At 44.6% G+C, this 19,748-nt stretch overlaps 1 protein-coding gene across 1 annotated transcript in view; it reads right to left on the bottom strand.

The window, feature by feature from the left end:
* Window positions 1–14,811, bottom strand: part of RSPO3 (R-spondin 3) — a 75,515-nt gene extending 60,704 nt beyond the window's left edge. The window contains exon 1 of the mRNA XM_081139596.1: window positions 13,956–14,811. Within this exon, the coding sequence (XP_080995722.1) occupies window positions 13,956–14,052 (97 nt within the window). The 5' untranslated portion in view covers window positions 14,053–14,811. The remainder of the gene's footprint in view (window positions 1–13,955) is intronic.
* Between the last annotated feature and the right edge of the window lie 4,937 nt (window positions 14,812–19,748).

Here is a 19,748-nt window from a genome sequence, read left to right as displayed (position 1 = left end):
CAGAAGTAAAATCCCATTATAGATATTTTAACATCTTTAAATGGTAAAACGATAACTAAAGGGTGGACGCTTGTTCTACTCAGGTAACACAGTCATCATTAATAGCGTAGAATTAATTTGAAATTCTGCCAGTGAAGTCTCTGATGCTTTAAATTGCTAGGATATAATAAGCACCTGAAAATGCCACGCAGACTGCAAAGCACGGAATGGGAGGCCGGTGAGCGTCCCCCTTGACGCCAGGGTACCCCCCCTATTTAAACAAATGGCATTTGCTATAAGCACTAGAGCCCGGCCGTTATCTCTTTTAATAGCTCTTGAATAACAAGATAAGAACCAGACCTTACATCAGACAGGATCTCAGATGTGTTTCCTCTTTGGGTGAGAAATCAGTAAGAGCTGCATTTGAACGGACACAGTGATAAAAAGATCAGTAATTGCCTCTCACCATTTTAAAACCATTACAATGCCAGAAGCAAACTTCTGCTATTTGCAATGTAAATGAACTCACTTCCCCTACACCCTGTGCACATTAAAACGTGACGCCTCTGTCATAACTTAAAATAGTATTTTGTGGTTCAGATTACATTCAGCCCAGGGCATCCTTGTCGTGACTTTTTCCCGTAGTCTTTCCCTCAGCGTACAGTATTGGAATCTGCTCATCAGAGAGCTTGACGGCTGCTGTTGCAAACGTTAATAAGATCTATCATTTATGAACAGTTACACTGTGTTTAATCTCTAATGGAAGGATTTCTCTAAATATTTATACCTAAGCAGTTGTCAGGATGAATCCTGCAAAATTGCTGGCATACTCCCAGGAGCAGGGAGCTGGTGCGTGGGGAGGGGAGAGGCCTGGCCCGTGGTCATCTAATATTAAGCAGCCTTAGAACTTTAGGGAGCAGCTTGCTGGAATATCAAGGGTTTGCATGAACAAAAAGGTACTTCAGCCTGCAGACGAGTTCGAGGAAAGTATCTGAACAGCCACTTTCATTTATTGCTCTTATAAAAATGACTCTCCAATTTCCTCAGGTTTAAAGGGATTATTTTAGGCTTCAGAGACCTAGTAAATAAATTGTATCTGAGGAAAGAAACTTGCTCAAGAAGTGTGAATAACACCAAACTTATTCTGTGCAATGGTCCTCGAGGTGCTTAATATACAGAAATGACTTGTTCCTTCCTTGAGCTGCACAGTGAGAGTCAGCGTGCGAGGTTAGGAAGGAGAAGCCTGAAATCTGCCAAGATAAATGCAGCCGTGTTTTATAAATTAACTCGGCTATCTGTGTGTTTGTTTTTTCTTTGGAAGATTCTAAAATTACCACTGTTCAATTCATCTGAGCAGTGGTTTAGAATGTGGGGAGTGGGTAAGGTAGTGAGTTTGGGCTAGGAAGGGTGGAGAAAATATCCTGCACTGGAAAATCCTGGCAATTTTCATTTGAAGTGTGTTATTTGATGAATGATAGCACTTCTGCCCCACAGCCAGTGATTTAAGTAGTTCGGTTAAAATGTATTACATGAAGTTTCCTGGGATTGTAAACTCTCCATGTACATAGTATGGGCAATATATTAAGTTCAGAGGCAATGTGAGATGTCCACATGGGTGCTGAAAATGATAGCGGTAACCTGAAATGGTTTGGAGCACCTCTTCTTGACCCTCTCCTTATTGTCTCAGAAATTAAATTCTGAGGTGTGGGCATGTAATACTCACAAGTCTGAACACACACATGATTCAGGGCTGGGTCCTGAGCTCAGTGCTGAGTGGATGACACATGTTGACTATACTAGGGCCCAGGATGCATCCTCATGGTCCTGCTACAAGCCTAACTGGCTTCCAAGGGAATCCCACTGATCTATGTTAAAAGGTTGGATCTACATCAAGCTCTAGACAGAAAGTTGGATGGAGGTGTTAGAAATGTGCTATAGGAGAGAGAGACTGCCCCTTTTAAATTATATTAGTCCTTGTGGAGGGGGCTGAGTTACCATTTTGAAGATGGCATGAAATGAGTAGGTGAACTGAGGTCAGAGGGGCTGAGGATACCACCTTTGGGCTTTATGTCTTATTACCAAAAAATAGTGAGGGTCCTTTTAGACTTAGATCAACAAACTAGTCATAAATTGGAATATAAAACTGAATTCTGTAAGAAAGAAATATTCAGCTGCTCAGTATGTGTTCATTTAGTTTGTGGCCACCTCAGCATTCATCTATATCTTTTGTATTTCATGGCAGAAACTACATGCCATCAAAGGGTAGGGATATAGGTAAACACAGGTAACAGTTTTGCTGCTAGTATTCCAAAAATTAGGATTCCTCTATTCTTAAATTATCTTATGGTCAAATTCAAGACCAAAGAAAATCGAACGTTTCCATTAGATTGGTAATATATTGACAACAGGTTATGATAACTCTTTGGTGTGCACAGTGCACACGGTCAGGGTTTATCTGCCAAATATTAGCTGGAGATTGCCAGTTCCCAGAGAAAGCTGGCCAGAAAGTGAATCTGCCTGCCTGCCTGTCAGTGAATTTAAAATAAGCACTATCACCTATCCACACGTTCAGACAAAGAGAGCTAGTGATTTTCAAACTTTTTCATCTCATGGCACACATAATTACCAAAATTCTGCAGCACGTCAAAAAATATATTTTTTGCCAATCTGGTAAAAAAAAGATAGGTGTAATTTTGATTCGTTCATACCAGACAGCTATTGCCATTTTTTATAATTTGACAATCTACGGAAAAAGAGGTCAGTGCCCCTGACTAAATAGCCAGGTATTGCGTGTTTTAAAAACTCTTGAGGCACACCAGTTGAAAATCGCTGGTCTAAGGTCATAAGGAAACTGAAATATACTGAAGTCATTCTGAGTCATAAAAGAATGTGAAACTTACCACACTAAGAATATGATCAGTGGAAGCTCTGTGTCTTTGTTCCATTAACGATCCATCACATCAAGTGACAGAATCTCTATTTTGGGTATTTGAGGCAATGCCAATAGTTTTAAAGGCGAACTTTCGCTTAAGTTATTTAGATATATTCATGCTACTTGAATATTTGCCTATAGGAAGGTTTAACATTCTTCTAATTTCTAACATACTAAATGTTTAAAATTAGAGCACTGCTTAGTTTTTGATAATTTCTACTTAGTTACTTACAGTGCCATGTTTCAACCTGGTATTCTTTTAAGTACAAGAAGTCATAAGTTTACTCTTTTCCTAGCTCTAGAGATTTTAGAACTCCAGTCCTGGTGTATTATACTACTATTTTCTTATTTCCAGGGGTTAATTCAGTAATACTATATGTAAATTGACCTTAGGATGTTTATAAGAGTCCCTTCCCTTCCCTTTCCATCCTAATCAGACACCTCTTTTACAAAGACATAAACTAAATTCCTTGGGTTCCTTTATCTACTCAGGAAGGGAGGGGGAGAAGTTGGAATGATGACAGCGGGAGCTCTGTACGTGTGTGTTTGTGCTCACGCAGGCAGACAAGGTGGTTTATATGATGCTGGTGACATGAACTGCGTAGGAATACCAGTGACGTATTTCCATCTCTTTCATGGTTAGGGTGAATAACCTATTGAGGGGGAAAAAGTCGTGGAAAGCACTGTTTTCTGGTGGATTTTCTTCTCGCTGTAACTCGTGATTGTTCTCAGTCCTCAGGGACAAGTAACTAGGTCTGACCACGGAGCAATGGCTCAAGTGTGCTGCGATGACCTCCTCCCAGGCAGCCTGGCTTTCCTCAATCTAATTACTTTTGGCAATTGTGGTTATTGGGATTTGGCCTGGTGACTCACTAGAACCCAAATTCTCTCAAGAAGCCCCCTTAACAAGCAAAGTTAAGTCTGACAGGAAGCCTAGGCTTCCACCTCACTACACATGGAGCTTTCCCTGGTTTGTGACAAGGTTTGAAAATCCTTCCTGGACCAGGAAAAATAATAAACAAGATGTAATGAAGATAACCACCCAAAGAAGAGCACATTAGGAGAGAAATTAAAACAGTAAGTTCACAAACAAACAATCTACCACAAAACTTAACCCATTAAGATAGAGTTAAAACTATGCTATTTATAGCAGTTTTACTGATCACCAGTAGTTGATCTAAAGTTGGTCAGGAATTGCAGAAACTATAAAAAATGGGATGTTTACTTCTTTTTAAGCAGTTCTCTATCCATTACGTTTTTCTAAAAACAAAGAGGACTCTAGGCACATTACCAGCCATCAGGTAAAACATAAAACATTTGGTTATTATGAAGTAGCTTTGAAAAACCTTTTTCATATGGTTTATACCCCACCTCCCATCCCATTTACTGCCTCACTCACCCATGATGTATAGAGTCAGCATCAAGCAGGCTCAGCCAATATTGCACCTCCCCCAGCAGCGGTGCTCTTACTCTATGAAGCAGGTAGCTGTTAAACTCACTATTGGTCCTACTGTGTGCACTCGCTCTCTTTTCTTAGAGTCTTTGGCTGAGACAATTCTCTGTCAGCTAGTCTTGTCTGCACTGGTCAGTGTCACAAAGTTAACGATACTCTATTGATAAACTATCAAACTTCTTTATATTTTACACGACTACCTGTTCGAATGACATGTATCTCATCTCGTATCACACTCCACGCAAGGCTTTTTCATCTATCTAACCCTCGTGAACTGGCACCGTTTTCAAGTTACTCAGCAGTGGTATTCTCATAATAAGGATCCAACAGTAGTTCTCAGTCTTGGCTGCGCATCAGAATCACCAGGACTACTTTTGAAAATACAGATGTCTGGGCCCCAGCCCCAGAGATTGTCTCATTTTGTTGAGGGTGGAGTCTGGCATTGATTTGCCTTTTTTAAAAGATCCCCAGGTGATTTTAATTTGAAATCGGGGTCAAAAATCACTGTACAAAGGCCCATAAAACAAAAATTCGGAGTGGAGGTTACTGTTAACGCTCATGGTAAAAGTAACATAAATAACAGATTTTATGAAGCGCCATAAAGATAACTTTTCTGAATAACAAGAACTAGCCAGTGAAATATCTGTTGTGGTTGTAAATTACATAGACAGATTTTGATATTTAACTGCAAAATTATAGACTTTACCCACATCCTCATGCTGAAGCTAATCCTCTCTTGGACATGCACACCGTGGACGGGAAGAGCAGTATTGGAGCATTTCATGTCAGCTCTGCTATTCTATTGTCCCAATGAAAAAAATCAGCGACTTTTTATGTGTAAGATCATTCCTAGGGCAGGTTTAACGAAAGAGAGGAAAGGGTAAAGAAGAGAAAGCTGTGGGAGAGAATTCCAGCAGTAACCTCTACAGTAAATGTTTGAGAAAGACCTGTGGCTTGTTAAGTGTGGAGGAAGAACTAATGAGCAGAGCAAGGGAAAGAAAAAATAAGGTGAGGTCTGAGCAAGCGCTTCTGTGACGGCCTCTCTCCCCGTCCCAATAGCTAAGGTGACCAGACATCAGGGGAGGACACGGGTCAAGCCTGGGCTGGCAGCCCGGGGCGCCACATCGTCACCGGCCGATCGGGAGCAGCTAACTTGGGACCACTGGCACCTTCCTCGCGGGGTGAGTGTGAGGCCTAAAGTGAGAGAATATTTGCAAAAACGTAAAGCACAGGGGCTGGCACCCGCAGATGGTTACAACACAGCAGCTACTTCAATAACAGCCATTCTCGCAACGCTCACTTCAGAAAGTAAATATAAATGCATATGAAGGTAAAATGTATGTGGATGTAACAGTGGCTTAGAGAACAAGGGAGCTATAGTTTGCCATGGAGCATTTACACACTTTGGCACAATATTTTGCCTCTTCTCCGCAAGATGTGACTGACACCGCCTCTCCTTATATGACAGCCTTGGTCGAGACGACTGTGTTCAGACCCGTGAGGCCCCTTTGTATGAGAGGAAAACATAACAGTGAGAAAGCAGCTGCTCTTTTTCTTACCAGCTTATCAAGCCTATGTTAAGAAAACAGTGTTCTAAAATAGGCGGCTCACAAATTCTGTTATTTTAATTGTGTGGTGGTGGTTTGTATTATGTGGTTATAAAATGGGGGCTGCTTTACCACTTACTCTCAGGAATGTGCTTTGTATTGGGGTATAATTATAAATATGCTTACCAGCTAGTTTTCTGAGGACAATTTTTTTGGGAGTGAATATAGTGCGTTGCATTATTGTGTATTCATTTTAGAAATGTGTTTTAAGGTAACTAAATCCAATCCCAGGCTCCTGCCAAGGCCTCAGAAGAGAACCAAGGGAATAGACACACTGGGAAGTAGAACCTGCTTCTGCTGCAGAAGGTTCGACTGGAATGGGAGAAAGGGAGGGCGTGGGGCGGAGGGGCGGCTGCTCCCTGGCTCGGTGGGGATGTGGCAGCCGTAACCCACACACCGGGGGCTCGACTGGGCTCCCTCCGGTTTCAGTCCGTCCTGAGAAGTCTATCTTTTATTTTGAGAGAGCACACTTTGTAGAGAAATGTACTTGAACATAGAATGGCACTGTTATGAGTACATGCTAGATTTAAATGAAATGATATAAAAAATATCATATCATTTTGACATCTTAAGGAAACTTATCTTTCTTTACCATAAAGTTTTACAAGTTTCCTATGATCTGTGGCAAAGTAATATAGTTCCGCAGTAATGAGACTTCCAGGTATGATCTTCAGTTCAGTGATTTGGCAAGTTCAAATTGCAGCTCACAATGCCAGTCACCATTCTCATATAATACAGAGAGTACCATATATAAAAATGAGAAATCACAGTTGGGAATGATATATTGGGCTCTTTAAAACAGATAAAGTATGTTAATGTAATTCATCTTATTTTGATGCTACCAATAAGGGTGAGAATCAGTGTCAGCACTGCAAACACTTTTAATAACAAACAAGGCACCGCTAGATTTTGTCTCGTGTGTTCGACTATCTCTTTTAAGTCAGTGACTCCAAAATACTTATCTTCAGTCCTTGACACTCTGAAACTTTGATTTGCAATTACTAAATGCCATAGTGGCCCTCAAGTAAAAATGACTCAAAAGAAAAATAAGTTTCTTACCAAATAGTCTTCTCCTACCTTCCCATCTTATCATTTCTCTCCATTGTTTTTCCATTCACACCGACCGGAGTCTTTATACTCCAAACTTTAGTGCCAAATATGGCCCACTTCCTCTTTTCCCTTAATATCTAATTTGTTGCCAAGACCTCTGGATCTGTTCACAATATAAATTATGTGCTGTATGTGTTCTCTTGCTCAATTAGTAACTGTCATAGCCCAGTGCCTTATTACCCTAAACCTGGGCCATTGTAATTACCACTTTCACCCCAGCACAGGCCACTTCTGAAAGCCTGTCATGGCAGGGGAGTTCTAAGGCATCTCTCTAGTTGATGTTTCAGACCAGATCCCTGTGACTAATTAAGCCCAGGGACAAGAGGGACCTGCTGAAGACCTAGTACACTGATTGGCGCTGTGGCTAATGTCTTCAGGCACTACTAGAAATTGTGAAGGGTGGGAAGTATCATAATTAATTCATTATGTACTTGGGTAAGTTACTGACTAATCTTTATATGATGAATTTACTTATAATAAATGAATATTTATATTTGCTTTCATTTTTAACCTTTATCCACTAAACTTAGTAGAATAAGACAGCTAAGTTGAGAAGGGCTGTTTAACTCCCTAGTCATGACTTATGCTCTTTTCCCCAAAGACTAGAAGTTGAAGAGACTATAGGAATCATTTAGATCTAAATTTTTAACCAACCATCTCATTTCAAAGATGAGGAACTGCAACCTAGTGTGGCAAAGGGACTTGGCCGGGTTACTCAGCTATTAGCAGTGCTGGATCTAGAGCCCAGTCTGCTTTTCCCAACATGCACTGGGGGTCTCCTTCTCTACCATGAACTCATGATGTTTGTTATTCATCAAATTCTCAAAGGTCAGATGGAACCTTAATAAAGGAGAGTGTTGAATACTGGATTAGATTTTTGTATGAGGCATAAAGACAGCTATAAAATATATGTTTAATTGGGCAATCATATCTTTCAGTACCAGTTTTCTCTGAGAAACTTCCAGAAGAATTTTAGTGACAGAAGTTGGTAACTAGGTCCCTTGTCAAGATTACATATAAGGCAGAAATGCTTTTATCAGATAAGAGACACCTGTAACCCTATTTGTAAAAATAAGATTTTGAAATTATTCAAATGTTTCACATGTAAAAAGAATTAAGGTAATTTGCTTAAAAGTTTCATGTTGCTGAAACTCCTTTGGAGCAGAAAATGAGATTGCTTAGCCCTCAAGGGCACTTAGATTTTCTTCGCTGCCACAGTTCTTGAGAGTGGAATAGCCTACTCTTTTCAGTATTGTTGGTTGAGTACTTTAATCAAAATGCTAGTAATAGTCCTTAATGGGAAGATCTGATGGGTAGGATTAAATAAATAGAAAAAATGGGCAGCATCTTCTACAGATGTATATTTTATATTCTATATAATTTTGTTAAGGTATAAATTGCAAAGTATTTCAAATTTACTAGGCTGTCCACCAGATAGTAAATTTTAAGATAATCTAATCATTTTCAACCTTAAGAAAAAAATTCACAATTCCACATTATTCTTCAAAATAAAAGCAAGGCAAAAAAAAAAATCTATATAATTTATGATTCAACACTCTTTCAAATGGTCATTCTCAAAAGAATGCCAGTGCACAATGCACTGTTCAGAGAAGAAATAGTCCTAACCAAGTAAAACATATAATTTCAACACACTGTCTTGCATGATCCTTACCATACTCTCAAAACTGAATGATGTTTTCCTAACGGTAACCAAAGTTGATTCTTACATTTCATGAAACATAATACCCACTCTGATGGCATTTCAAGAATTCACTACTTGGAAAAGGATTTGGGGGTAGGGTGAGGGGAGTGAATAGTAAGGAAGTGGGGAGCGAGGTTAGCACAGTGTCCAAAATGAAGCATTTGGATGGAGATAAAGGGGAGATAAAGAGTAAATCGCTTATAGGTAGAATAGTTTTATTTTTGATAGTTCATTCTAATAACTGCAGAAGGATAATTTGGTCTTAACTCTACATAGGGTCTGACTACCCCACATAGTATTCTACCATCATTACATAGAATTAGAAAACTTTTGCATTAAGAAAGATTAATCACTTATATTTTAGACTGTTAGTAGCAATTTGAAGATCTCTGTTCAGATTCAAATAGTCTAAAATGATCAGTTGACTAATAAATTTGTTTTGTAGTAGTGTGGCAAGGGTCCCCCCCATAATAACTTGAAAATCAAATTTAACTACATGCTGTAATTTTCATTAATAGCTTTCTGGGGACTTAATTTGTAGAATATTAAGTGCTAGGGAAATATTTAATGGAGAAATGAGTTAGCAAAACTTACCTACTTACAAATTGAAATACTGTTCATATTTCATGCTTTAAGTAAGATTGAAATGATGACATTAAATCAATTTCACACTCATTCTTATGTTCTCAATGACTTTACATAGAATAACTTGGGACTAAAAATTTTCATTCTTAATGTTCTTGGTAAAATCCTTCTATTGAAGTATAAATGAATTAAAATAGTATAGCGAAGGGATATTTTAAGATACAATTCTGATTGTCTAATGATCATTAAATTAGGGTTCACAAAAATAAAAGCGTTTTGCTTATATTTAGATGTTGCCATTACTGTCTAAGAGTTTGAATTTGTGATTCACACAGATATCACATGACATTATGTTGTAGAATATACTTTCTCCAGCAAATTTTTTTCACGTCTCCATCTACTAAATTTCTCTCAAAAACAAGGTGAACTGATAACAAAATAGAAAAGTGAGAAGATGCATTGTAGCCAATATCCAAACCATACTTTCATTCAAAAGTAATATTTCAAAATGCATAGCAAAATAAAAGATTTCCCCACCTTATTAACTTGTTATTTTCCAAGATTATAGTGTAATCACCAAGAGCAAATCAGAATCTCAAATGGCTCAACATCTGAAACAATGTCATGAGCAATAACCAGTATATTCCAATAAATTGGTTTTTATTTTATTATCATTAAAAATATTTCCCTTGTATTCTTACTCCTTTATTTAAAACACCTTTATGAAAGAGTCAAGAGTTTTATAAACTGTGCAATGGGTACTTTGTAATTATTATGCATATGATGGCTTATCAAATCTTATATTTATCTAAAATCTAAAAAATTAAAATCCAATTAATATATGGCATCGAAAAAAATACTATGGTGGTGACTGATGTTTCTAACAATAGTCTTCTGTCATAATATGATCCTACAATTTCTTCTGAATAATCAAATAATATTATCTTATATTTAACAAGCTCCACTATTATTATTATTTGGTAATTAATTCTTTGACATTGGTCATTAATGTATAATACATACAAATTTCATTTCAAAAATTTCCAGTCAACCAGAACAGCTTATTCTCCAAACATATTGGATAAGTGATGGTCTGGAGACCATAAGATTTATTACTTAACACGTCTGACATCTCTCGCACATGAATCAGCATATCATAGAAATAGCAGGGGACAAGTTACACTTACTAGCTGTATGGCTTTGTATAGGTTACTTAGCCTCTGTTTCCTGGGTTCATTCTCTGTAAAATGGGAATATTAATGCCTCCCTCTTTAGATCAAGTGGCTAGTTAGGGGCTCAAATGCATAATTCAAGTGAACATGTGGTGTGATAGTAAGGTATTGTGGTTATTATTATCATGGCAAATTCGACTATTAATTTTATTAGCAGATAAGCTGAAATTCAGAAGCTGATTGTACTAAGTTGCAAAGGCTGAGCTGGAAAGGAATTAAAAGCTGGGTTCCAGGTTCTTGATTTAGCATACTGTACTTAAAGCTAAAGCTTGTCTCCGAAAACATGGCTGCCTAGGAATTTAAAAATAACGATTGCATTTCATTTTTACCGTGAATGAATTCAATTTAGTCATCTCTAGGAACTGGATAGGAATCCAAATAGGTAAAAAAGTTATTGTGTATTTATCAACCCATAAGTCAATATATATTTTTTAAAGTATAAAACCTCCTGTGTAAAATGTTTCTTTTATAAGAGGAAACAAGATCATTAGTTTGCAACAACATAGAGAAAATCGTCTAGCAGCTGCTTTAGGGGAGCGGGGAAATACCTGATATGGCTTAATTTGCTATATCTGATGATTAGTCATGGTTCCTAAAACTTGACATTTACCACTACAAATGAATATATTTTTGTGCAAGACACTTTTCTATTAAAATATTCAAAAGACCACTAAGTTCTTACACCTCAATTTTCTCTCTCTCCTATCTTTAGTTAAGAGTTTAACAGTTTAGGAAAGTGAAGCTATTTAACTATAGGCTAGAAGGGATACTTTTAAATATTCACTTTAGTTGTCTCTTTGAAAAACGGGAGACACCACTTCTTTCTAAAACACCTTTGACTATTACCTTATTTTTCATTAAAAAAAAACAACACCACCTTCCTAGTCTTTATTTGAGAAAAAGTCCTTTATATTCTTCCAGAGATTTTTAAAGAAATGAGTATGTGCACATGCAATTGGGCCCCGAGTTTCTGTACACATGACAAAGATCTCTCCTCACCCTCCACCCGTTCTCCATTCTAAGAAAAACCCCAAACCTACTGCACCTGCCAGGAGAACCTGGCGCGTCTCCGCGGAGGACGCAAGGGGTCGCCCCTCTCCCAGGGTTGCACCGGCAAACCCGGGCGCAGGCGCGCTCGGGGCGGGGAGCCGGGAGCACCCGCGGCTGGGGGCTCGCCGCCGCCCCGCTCCCACGGGGTCACTGGAATTTGAGCCCAGCCCACCCACTCCCTCTCTCATCCCCGCTGCGCACCCGGAGGGCGCCTTTGACTTGGCCTTGAGACGACTACGGCAGGTCAACAGCGTTGCCTTCTGGCTCCGCTCTTCCTCTGCGGGCGCCTCCCGGAGGTGCGCTGCCCGCAGCTCCCCGCAGCCTCGGCGCAGCCTCGCCCGGCCGCTTCCCGCACCGCGGTGCTCGCCGAGGGAGGCGGGAACGAACGGGTGACCAACTTTCTCTCCCGTCTCTTCTTTCAGAATCAGGGGCCCCAAAACTGCAACCGGAGATTCTTAAAACACTGACACTCAGGTCCCTGTCCCGCCCCAGCAACCGCGCGCCTTCTAGCCCCGCGGGTCCTCAGTGGGGTGAAGGAGGGCGTGGACTTTGGGGGTCCGGGTGGGCGCCGGATGAAAGAGCGACAGCAAAGCAGGAGGCTGCGCTCGTGCCCGGCGCCCTCGTTCCCGAGGACCTGCGACTCAAATCCCCCGCAGGACACCGCCAGGCGGGGAGGCTGGGGCGGGGGCTGGGCGGGGGCCGGGGCGGGGGGGGCGCCAGGCGGGAGCGCGGGGCTTGAGTGAAAGGGTGGCTGGAGGAGTTACAAGAATATAAACCACTCAGAAGCCAAGAATAATAAATCGGATGCCGTGACATGTTTAGCTCAGGTCCTCCTGCCCCCTGCCACGCGATCCTAGGGGCGGCGAGGCCGGACCCGAGCCCCCGGCGCTCCGGCCCAGCCGCGTTTTGAAAAGGCAATTTTCAGGTGAATCAAACCTTGTCTGCTCGAGGCGAGCGGCACAAAGGCAGCTTTCAGGGGACCCTTCAGTCCGGGGGTAGGGCAGAGACAAACAGCGGCGGGGAAGCGGTTACTTCATCTCCATCTCACGCAAGCCGGGGCCGCGTCCCCCGCGCGGCGCCGCGCGTGTCCCGAGGCGCTAGGAGGGCTTCCCGCGCGCGATCGGGGGCGTCAAGCGTCTTTGGCTCCCCGGCCCCGGAGGTCTGAGAGGCCAAGGCAATAGCATCACCCTCTGCGCCCCCAGAGTCCCGGGCGGCCGCTGCCTCCGCCTCCGCGGCAGCGCCCCCGCACCAACGCTGGGGTCGCCCCGGCTCTGCGGGTTCCCAGGGCGCTGCCGCCCGGGGCGCAGACTTCAGAGCGGCGGGCGCGCCGCGCGGCCCGGGCAGGGGAGGTGACAGTCTAGCGTCTGCCCTCTCATCTCGGGAAGACTCCGCTTTCGCTAACCTGGACTGAGGGTGCGGGGGGCGCCCATCCAGTCCCAGCTGGGACCCCATCTAAAGAAGCTCCCGCGAGCCAGCCTTCCGAGTAACAGGAGTCGGGGTAGCAGACAGCGAGAGGCGAGCTCGAGTCTTTCGGGGGAACCCCACCCTCCGTATGTGTCTGCCCCAGGGGACCCGCTTGAAGGGCCTGAGATGGTGAACCCGTTCACGCGTGGCAGGCAAGGTTGTAACTGGAAACCGGCTGTCAGCGGCCGGTCCCGAGGTCCTCGCGGCCTGGGGCTGGGGCTGCGAGCGGCTCTGGAGCGCGCGGACCCGCGGACCCGAGCGCCTCTCCAGCCTCCTGCTCCACTCGCGCGCGTGGCGAGGGGCAGCGGCCGCGCGGGCGCTCGGTCCAAGGTCCCCTGGCTGCCCCGCGGGCTCGTGGCAGCCCAGCGCCCCGGTGGAGCCCAGCCAGGCCTCCCCACGCGAGGTGGCGACGCGAGGTGACCGGGCGCCAGGGTGAGCGCACCTCCCCTGACGCTTCCTCAGTGGTCAAGGGCATCCCTGGGATTCGAGGCCCCCCGTCGGAGTCTCGAAAGAAAAGCATGAACCCCTAGAGCTGCTCAAACGAGGGACCGAACTTTTCCGAGAACCCGAAGTTACACGGGGGCGGGAGACTCATTAGCACCCGGGACGCCCCGCTCGGGCTCCGGCACGCGCGCGTTCGCGGGGTCACGGAGGGACGTGGAGAGGAAGGAGGGAGGGACACCGTCCACACCGGAGCCGCAACTGTTACCTCCTTGGGAGGCGCGGGGCGCGGGGCGCGGGGCGGGAGGGTCCCCGCGGCGGGCGCCGTCTCCGCCCGGCCGGGCGACCCGACAGGTGAACGCGGCGGGAGGGAGCAAACGCGTAAAGAGCCTGCACTTACTTCTCCGCTGGCGCCTTCCCCGCGAGGCGTGTTGGCTGCCGATGTATTCCATAAAGTTCAAAATGATAAAAAACCAAGGAATCAGTCGCAAGTGCATAGTAACCCAGTAATGTTTCCCTTCCTTTTCTCCGTTTTCTTTTGATTGTTAGTTATAGTGAATGTTTTAGAAATAGACGTAGGTGTTGGGCGTGCGGCGGGGACGCGGAGAGAGCCCCGCGGCGGACGTCACGCGGATCCGACGGGCGTGCCGGAGGGCACACGCAGCGGGCCGGGCGGAGAGGGACACCAACTATTGTACTTTCCAAGAGTCCGAGCCCTGAAGCGCGGCGGCTCCGCGAGGGTGGCTGTCAGCGCCGCGGGCGAGCGGGGTTCCGGGAGCAGCGCGCGGCCTCGCCGGGGCGGCCGCAGGTAGCATGGTGCGCGGCTGGGCGGCCGCGGCGGGATCCGGGCGGGCGGCGGCCCGCGGCTCAGAGGCGGCGGCGGCTGCGGCGGCAGAGGCGGAGGCCCGGGGAGCGCGGGGGAGCGGGCGCCGTGGGCACCGCGGCCATGGCCAAGGGGCGGCGGAGAGACCCCGAGCTGCGTGTGCCTTTCGCGAGCAGGAGCCGCTCCAGTTGGGCTGGGCTGCCAGGAGAACCCCAGAGGGGAGGAGGGAGGAAGGGAGGGAGGGAGGGAAAGACGGGGCGAGGGCGGAGGAGGGGGTATGGCTGCGGGGGGCGGGGGGAGCTCGGGGGCGGGGAAGGAAACTGCTGGAGCAACAACCCTGAGCGACCTCAATAACTTTCAATTTCAAGAGGGAAAGAGGGAGCTGGAAAAGTACAGGCGTTGAGATTTGGCAGAGGGACGGGAAGAGGCGCCTAAGGGGTCCCGGGTCTGCGGCGGAGCATCTCTGGACGCTGCAAAGGAGGCGGGAGAACAGCAGCCGGGGGGAGCTGGGGAGGCGCTGCGAGCGGAGTAGAGCCCCCAAAGGGTAGCTTTCACCCGGAGAGGTGGGCGCGCTGGGCCCGGCAGTGTGAGGCCGGAGGTGCGGGGGGGTGGGGGGCGGCGAGAGACCCCGCGCGCCCTGCCCGCAGCCCCGCGGGTCGCCCAGGTCTCCGGCTGCGCGCACCCCGCTCTCCCCGCCGAACGCGCCGCGTCCGCTCGCCGCGCCCCCGGGCGCGCGCAGCCGCTGCCCCCGGCCGCTCGCCCCTTGACCGCTTGGCAGCTGCGGAGGGTTTCTGGCGGCCGACAGCTTCCCGGTTTTTTGGAGCCTCTCCTCTGTCGCTTTTCTCCCTTCCTCTCAATAAAAGTAGCTGCAGTTGGGCGCAGGGCGGGTGGTCTGGAGGAAGCTCAGTGGTCGCTGGCGGTCACCTCGGTCGCGGGTGACCTGACCGGAGGGGGTGAGACACAGAGGTGGGCGCGCTCAGGTCAGTCCCTTTGGAAATTCAATTACGCTGCGGTTTTCTTCCAAACCGAGCCTGGCTGCGGCCCTGGGAGATTCCTCCTCCCCTCCAGCGGCTCCCTCGCAGTCACTTGCCCTTGCGCGGCGCTCTCTCACCCTCAGCCTCCCAATCTTCTTGAGAAGATCGGTTGTGCAATTTGGCTTCTCATCTTGGGGACTGGGGATGACATTTGGAAAGATTTTTCCTGGTATTGGGGGAGGAGGGGAGGGTCTACTACTTCCTTCTGCTCCCAGCGCAGGTAGGGGCCCCAGGGCAGCGGGAAAAGAGGTTCGCTGGTCCACCCAGGGGTGAACCCTGGCTGTTATTAGTCATTGGTAAGCTACCCACCTCCTTTCGGCGGTAGCACAAGTCCATGAGCTTCCAGTAATTACTGCAGAAGAATTTTAGTTGAAAGTCACAAGCCCCCAAAGTGATTTTATTACAGACCTGCCCTAAGTATTGCAATGGAATATCTGCAGGACCACACTGTGCAGCATTACAGTTTTACACGGCCCCAAACTTCTGAGAGGTCACTTTGAAAAAGTCCCTGAGTCATAGATACCTTTTTAATTTTTATGCGTAAATAATTGAGGTTTAGAAAATAGCTAAAGCCTTGGAGAAAAACAAGTCAGATTTGTATTCCTCTCTCTTTCCTCCATTTGTGACCCGTATTACTGAATTGCCTTCAACTTACGTGTTGATAAATGAGAGGAGAGAAAAAGATTATTGCCCCCGTCCACCCCATGTTGCAAGCTTGCGATGTTTCAAATTGTTGTGTGTCTCTGAGATCCTTGATGGTGTGGCTGTTTATACATCCCAGAAGTGAGGGTGGGGGAGGTGAAATGGCCTGGGTGCAAAAGGAATGGAACATAAAATATGAATTCTTGCTAAGGTGCTAAAAATTAGAATCTGAGAGACTGTCCTTTCCATGCTAACTCTTAATTAAATATCATTTATTACTTTGCACACCTGTATTGCAATTTCAAAGGTAGTAATAGTTTTCTTTAGGTTTTATAGTACGGGGAAGACAATTATCAGAAGTCCATCGAGATTATGATTTTTGGCTTATTTTTTAAGGATTCTCATTTGAATTTGTTTCTTTCTGGAGTGGAACTGAATTTTCTGTCTCTCTCTCTCTCTCTCTCTCACACACACACAAGCACAAACCCATTCCCCTCCTTTATCTTTTGCATATTATTGAGTTGCAAATGACTGAGTTCATCATTTTGAATCAAAAAATTTACAGATAATAGGACAATTCCAATAATGATTATCCAAAAAAAGAAGCTCTTTTATTTTTCTATGCCTCTCACACTCAGCTTTGCTTTCCTTCTCATTTAATACCTCAGATCCTGAATATCTGCACCATAAAATGTGGGGGATTTGAAGGCTGTGGGAGGCTCCCTTTGAAAAGGACTCCAGAGAAGGCCATTCTAATCCGGGATCCTTGAACCGGATGGAATGAGATTGCAAAAGGGATGTAAAAAAGCAATTTGGTGAACAACTTCAGGGAAATAAACATGAAGAAAGACATTTACTTTCCACTGTGTGTTGTGCAGACATATGTTAGTTTGGATGAGAATGGGAATGGCAGTGTAAATAAATAAACAAGTGAAGTGAGAAGCTGTAGTGCTTGAGCCATCCCAGAAAAGAAGTACTAGATGCAGTGGGCAGGAAAAGCTTGTCAAGGAATAAGAGCTGCTCTGAGGAAACATAAGGAAAACATTAAATAAACGGCGAGTGTATTCTTTCTCTCTTGACGCTAGGCTTTAGAACTTTTTCCTGATCCATGTTACCGTGCTATTAAATGTGTGTTTACTTGCCTGGCTGAGTCTTACATTCCCTCAACTGTCCTAGCAGCTTATGGAAAGCATGCCATGGCCTATTTTGTACAACATAGTACCCCTCCCTTTTTTTTTTTTTTTTTTTTTAAATCAAGAAAGCAACACTCACAGAAGCCTGTGGCTGCCAATGATTTCCAGGGCCTAAGACTAAAGCAAGTTAAAAACCATAGGCTCAGCATAGAAGTCAACATTTGCTTATTTTTTCTCCAGAAAACATTCAAGTTCCAGGCAGTTTGGATAACCAGGAGTTTAAGAGAGTGAGTCAAGCCAGAAGAATAGAATAGTTTTGGACAATGAGAGCGGATTACATGCATTCAAAGCAGTTAGTGAAACTTCTCATCTCTTCTTTACCCCCCCCCCCCCATCGGGCAGTGATAACGGTAATAAGTTATTTTTGTCCATTGCAGCAGTGGCACTTTAGGAAGAGAAAATGATTGTCATATTGTTGCATCCATACTGCAAATATGTGAAAGGGGGTGTGCTCCAGAAAGAGAGAGCGAGCCCCATAGTTTGGAGTGGGATATAACTAGTAGTGATGAGAGATGTTTGGCAAAGTTTGTGCTGACATCAGTCATTATACCACAGAGCTGACATGCAGATCCTGAAAATGCTCAACTCCACGGTTCCTCAGATCTAGAGGCATCTGAGTAAGTCAGACAGGGTGCTGCTGGCGGGGTCTGAGTAACTGAAGCAGCTAGAAGTCATCCCTGAAACCCAGAGCAGGCAGCAATATTTGAAAACCATTGAAATTAGTAGATGAAGGATAACTGCTATTTTCAGAGAGAGAAATCAAGGAGAGAATTATTATGGCAATTTACAAAATGATTAAATGGTTCCATAGCATTAAGAAAATGAGAAAATTAGGACCCATGATACATTACTTTCTGTCAACAAGAAAGAATGTTCTTTCTCTCAGATGAAGTTGAGAGACGCTTATAAAATTGTGGAGAGCACTGTCTGGTGTGTCTATTTTAAATAACTTCTTTCTTTCACAAATCAGTTAATTGCTGGGCTCATTTAAAGAGTGAATATCCAATAGTACTTACTACAAAAAATTTAATACCTCAGAAAATTTTGTTCGATTATCGATCTTTAATATAAAGAAGTTCTGTGTTACATTAAGAAGGGCTCTAGGCTAGCAACCTAGGCATCAAGTTGCACCCTTAGTCTGTATTTGTTGTTGTGTTTCAGGTTTGTTCATTTGAAAAATGAAGGAATTCAGCTAAGTGATCTCCAAGCTCCCTTTTAGCTCTGAGAGTACTGACGATATATCCAAAAAAGAAAGACAGACTTGTAATTGCAAATGTCAAAGCTATTTCTAGTTATGTGACATCACAGCTTTCACTTACGGAATTGTGTTCCATTGAATAGGTTCAGACTTAGAAATCTGCTTGGAAAATAGTTGATTTTCTGGAAATGTCTAACCCGTTAAAAGAATCCTAGATGACTCTGCCTTAGCAAAATAGGTCCAGGACTAATTTTATCTTTTGAGATGTCTTTAGACTTTGGGATGAGGAAGACAAATTTGAAATCTCAGATTCTGGGCAGATGCCTAGGGAGAGCAGGAAAAAGACTTTTGCACCCCCCAGGGGTACCACTCAATCTCCATTTGTTATCAGGAATCAGAGATAAGGAAGGACCATGGATTTCATCGAGTGAGGACTTTTCTTTTTATTCTGCATTATTCCTTTCTTTTTCCTATCTTTATCTTTGGGTGGGGATTTATATCCATCTCTTTTTTTGTCCCAGGAAACTCTTCAGAAAATCAACTTGAAGTGAAGCTCGAGTGGCTGTGGCCATAGCTTTGGATTGAAGGATTACTAACAAAGACATAAAAATACTATAAGATGCAGGGTGCAAAGCTAGGTGAGGGATAATTCTCCTGAGTAATTCTTTTGCAGTTGCTTCTGTAGGTGTTATCTCAAAACAACCTCAAAACACATTGTTTCACAGATGAGACAACTGAAGCCAGGAAGGTGAAGTCACTTACCTGAGCTTGTGCAGAAACCATTGCCTAGCTCTCGACCAGGTTTCGATAACACTACTCTCTGGCCGCGGTAGGTGTAAGAGTGGAAACAGGACCCACTGCTCTTAGTCCCTGGTGCCTCACATCTCCTGTTGTTTCCCTTAACTTTTTGTACAAGTGTCTTCCAAAAATTCTTTCTGGGTCCCAAAATGTCACATAAGTGTCCAAGCTGGGACTTGAAACGAGGTTGTCTGATTTAAAGCCAGTGCTTTTTCTACCATGTCATCTGGCCTTTCCAGAGGAATGCACTCTGATTAAAACTGAGTTGGGTGAAGGGGAGGGATCAGGGGAGGCTGGAGGGTTTCAAGCTAGGAAGGCTTATCAAGTCATAAAGAGGGCGCACAGCAGACTTGAGCCAGGTCGTGGGCCAAAGCAGAGTGAATGACTAGGATCAGAATGGCAAGGAGCACAGCAAAGTTCATGTTCAAAATTGTAGTCAGGCTCAGAAACAAGGCGATAAACAGAAGAGAAGAAACAATGCAGTAAGGATATAGCAGCAGCAAAA

The sequence above is a fragment of the Miniopterus schreibersii genome, assembly GCF_964146895.1.
Source record: "Miniopterus schreibersii genome assembly, chromosome: 6".
Lineage (NCBI taxonomy): Eukaryota > Metazoa > Chordata > Mammalia > Chiroptera > Miniopteridae > Miniopterus > Miniopterus schreibersii.
The sequence above is the reverse complement of the archived record's forward strand: the minus strand, read 5'-3'. Positions and strand labels throughout refer to the sequence as shown.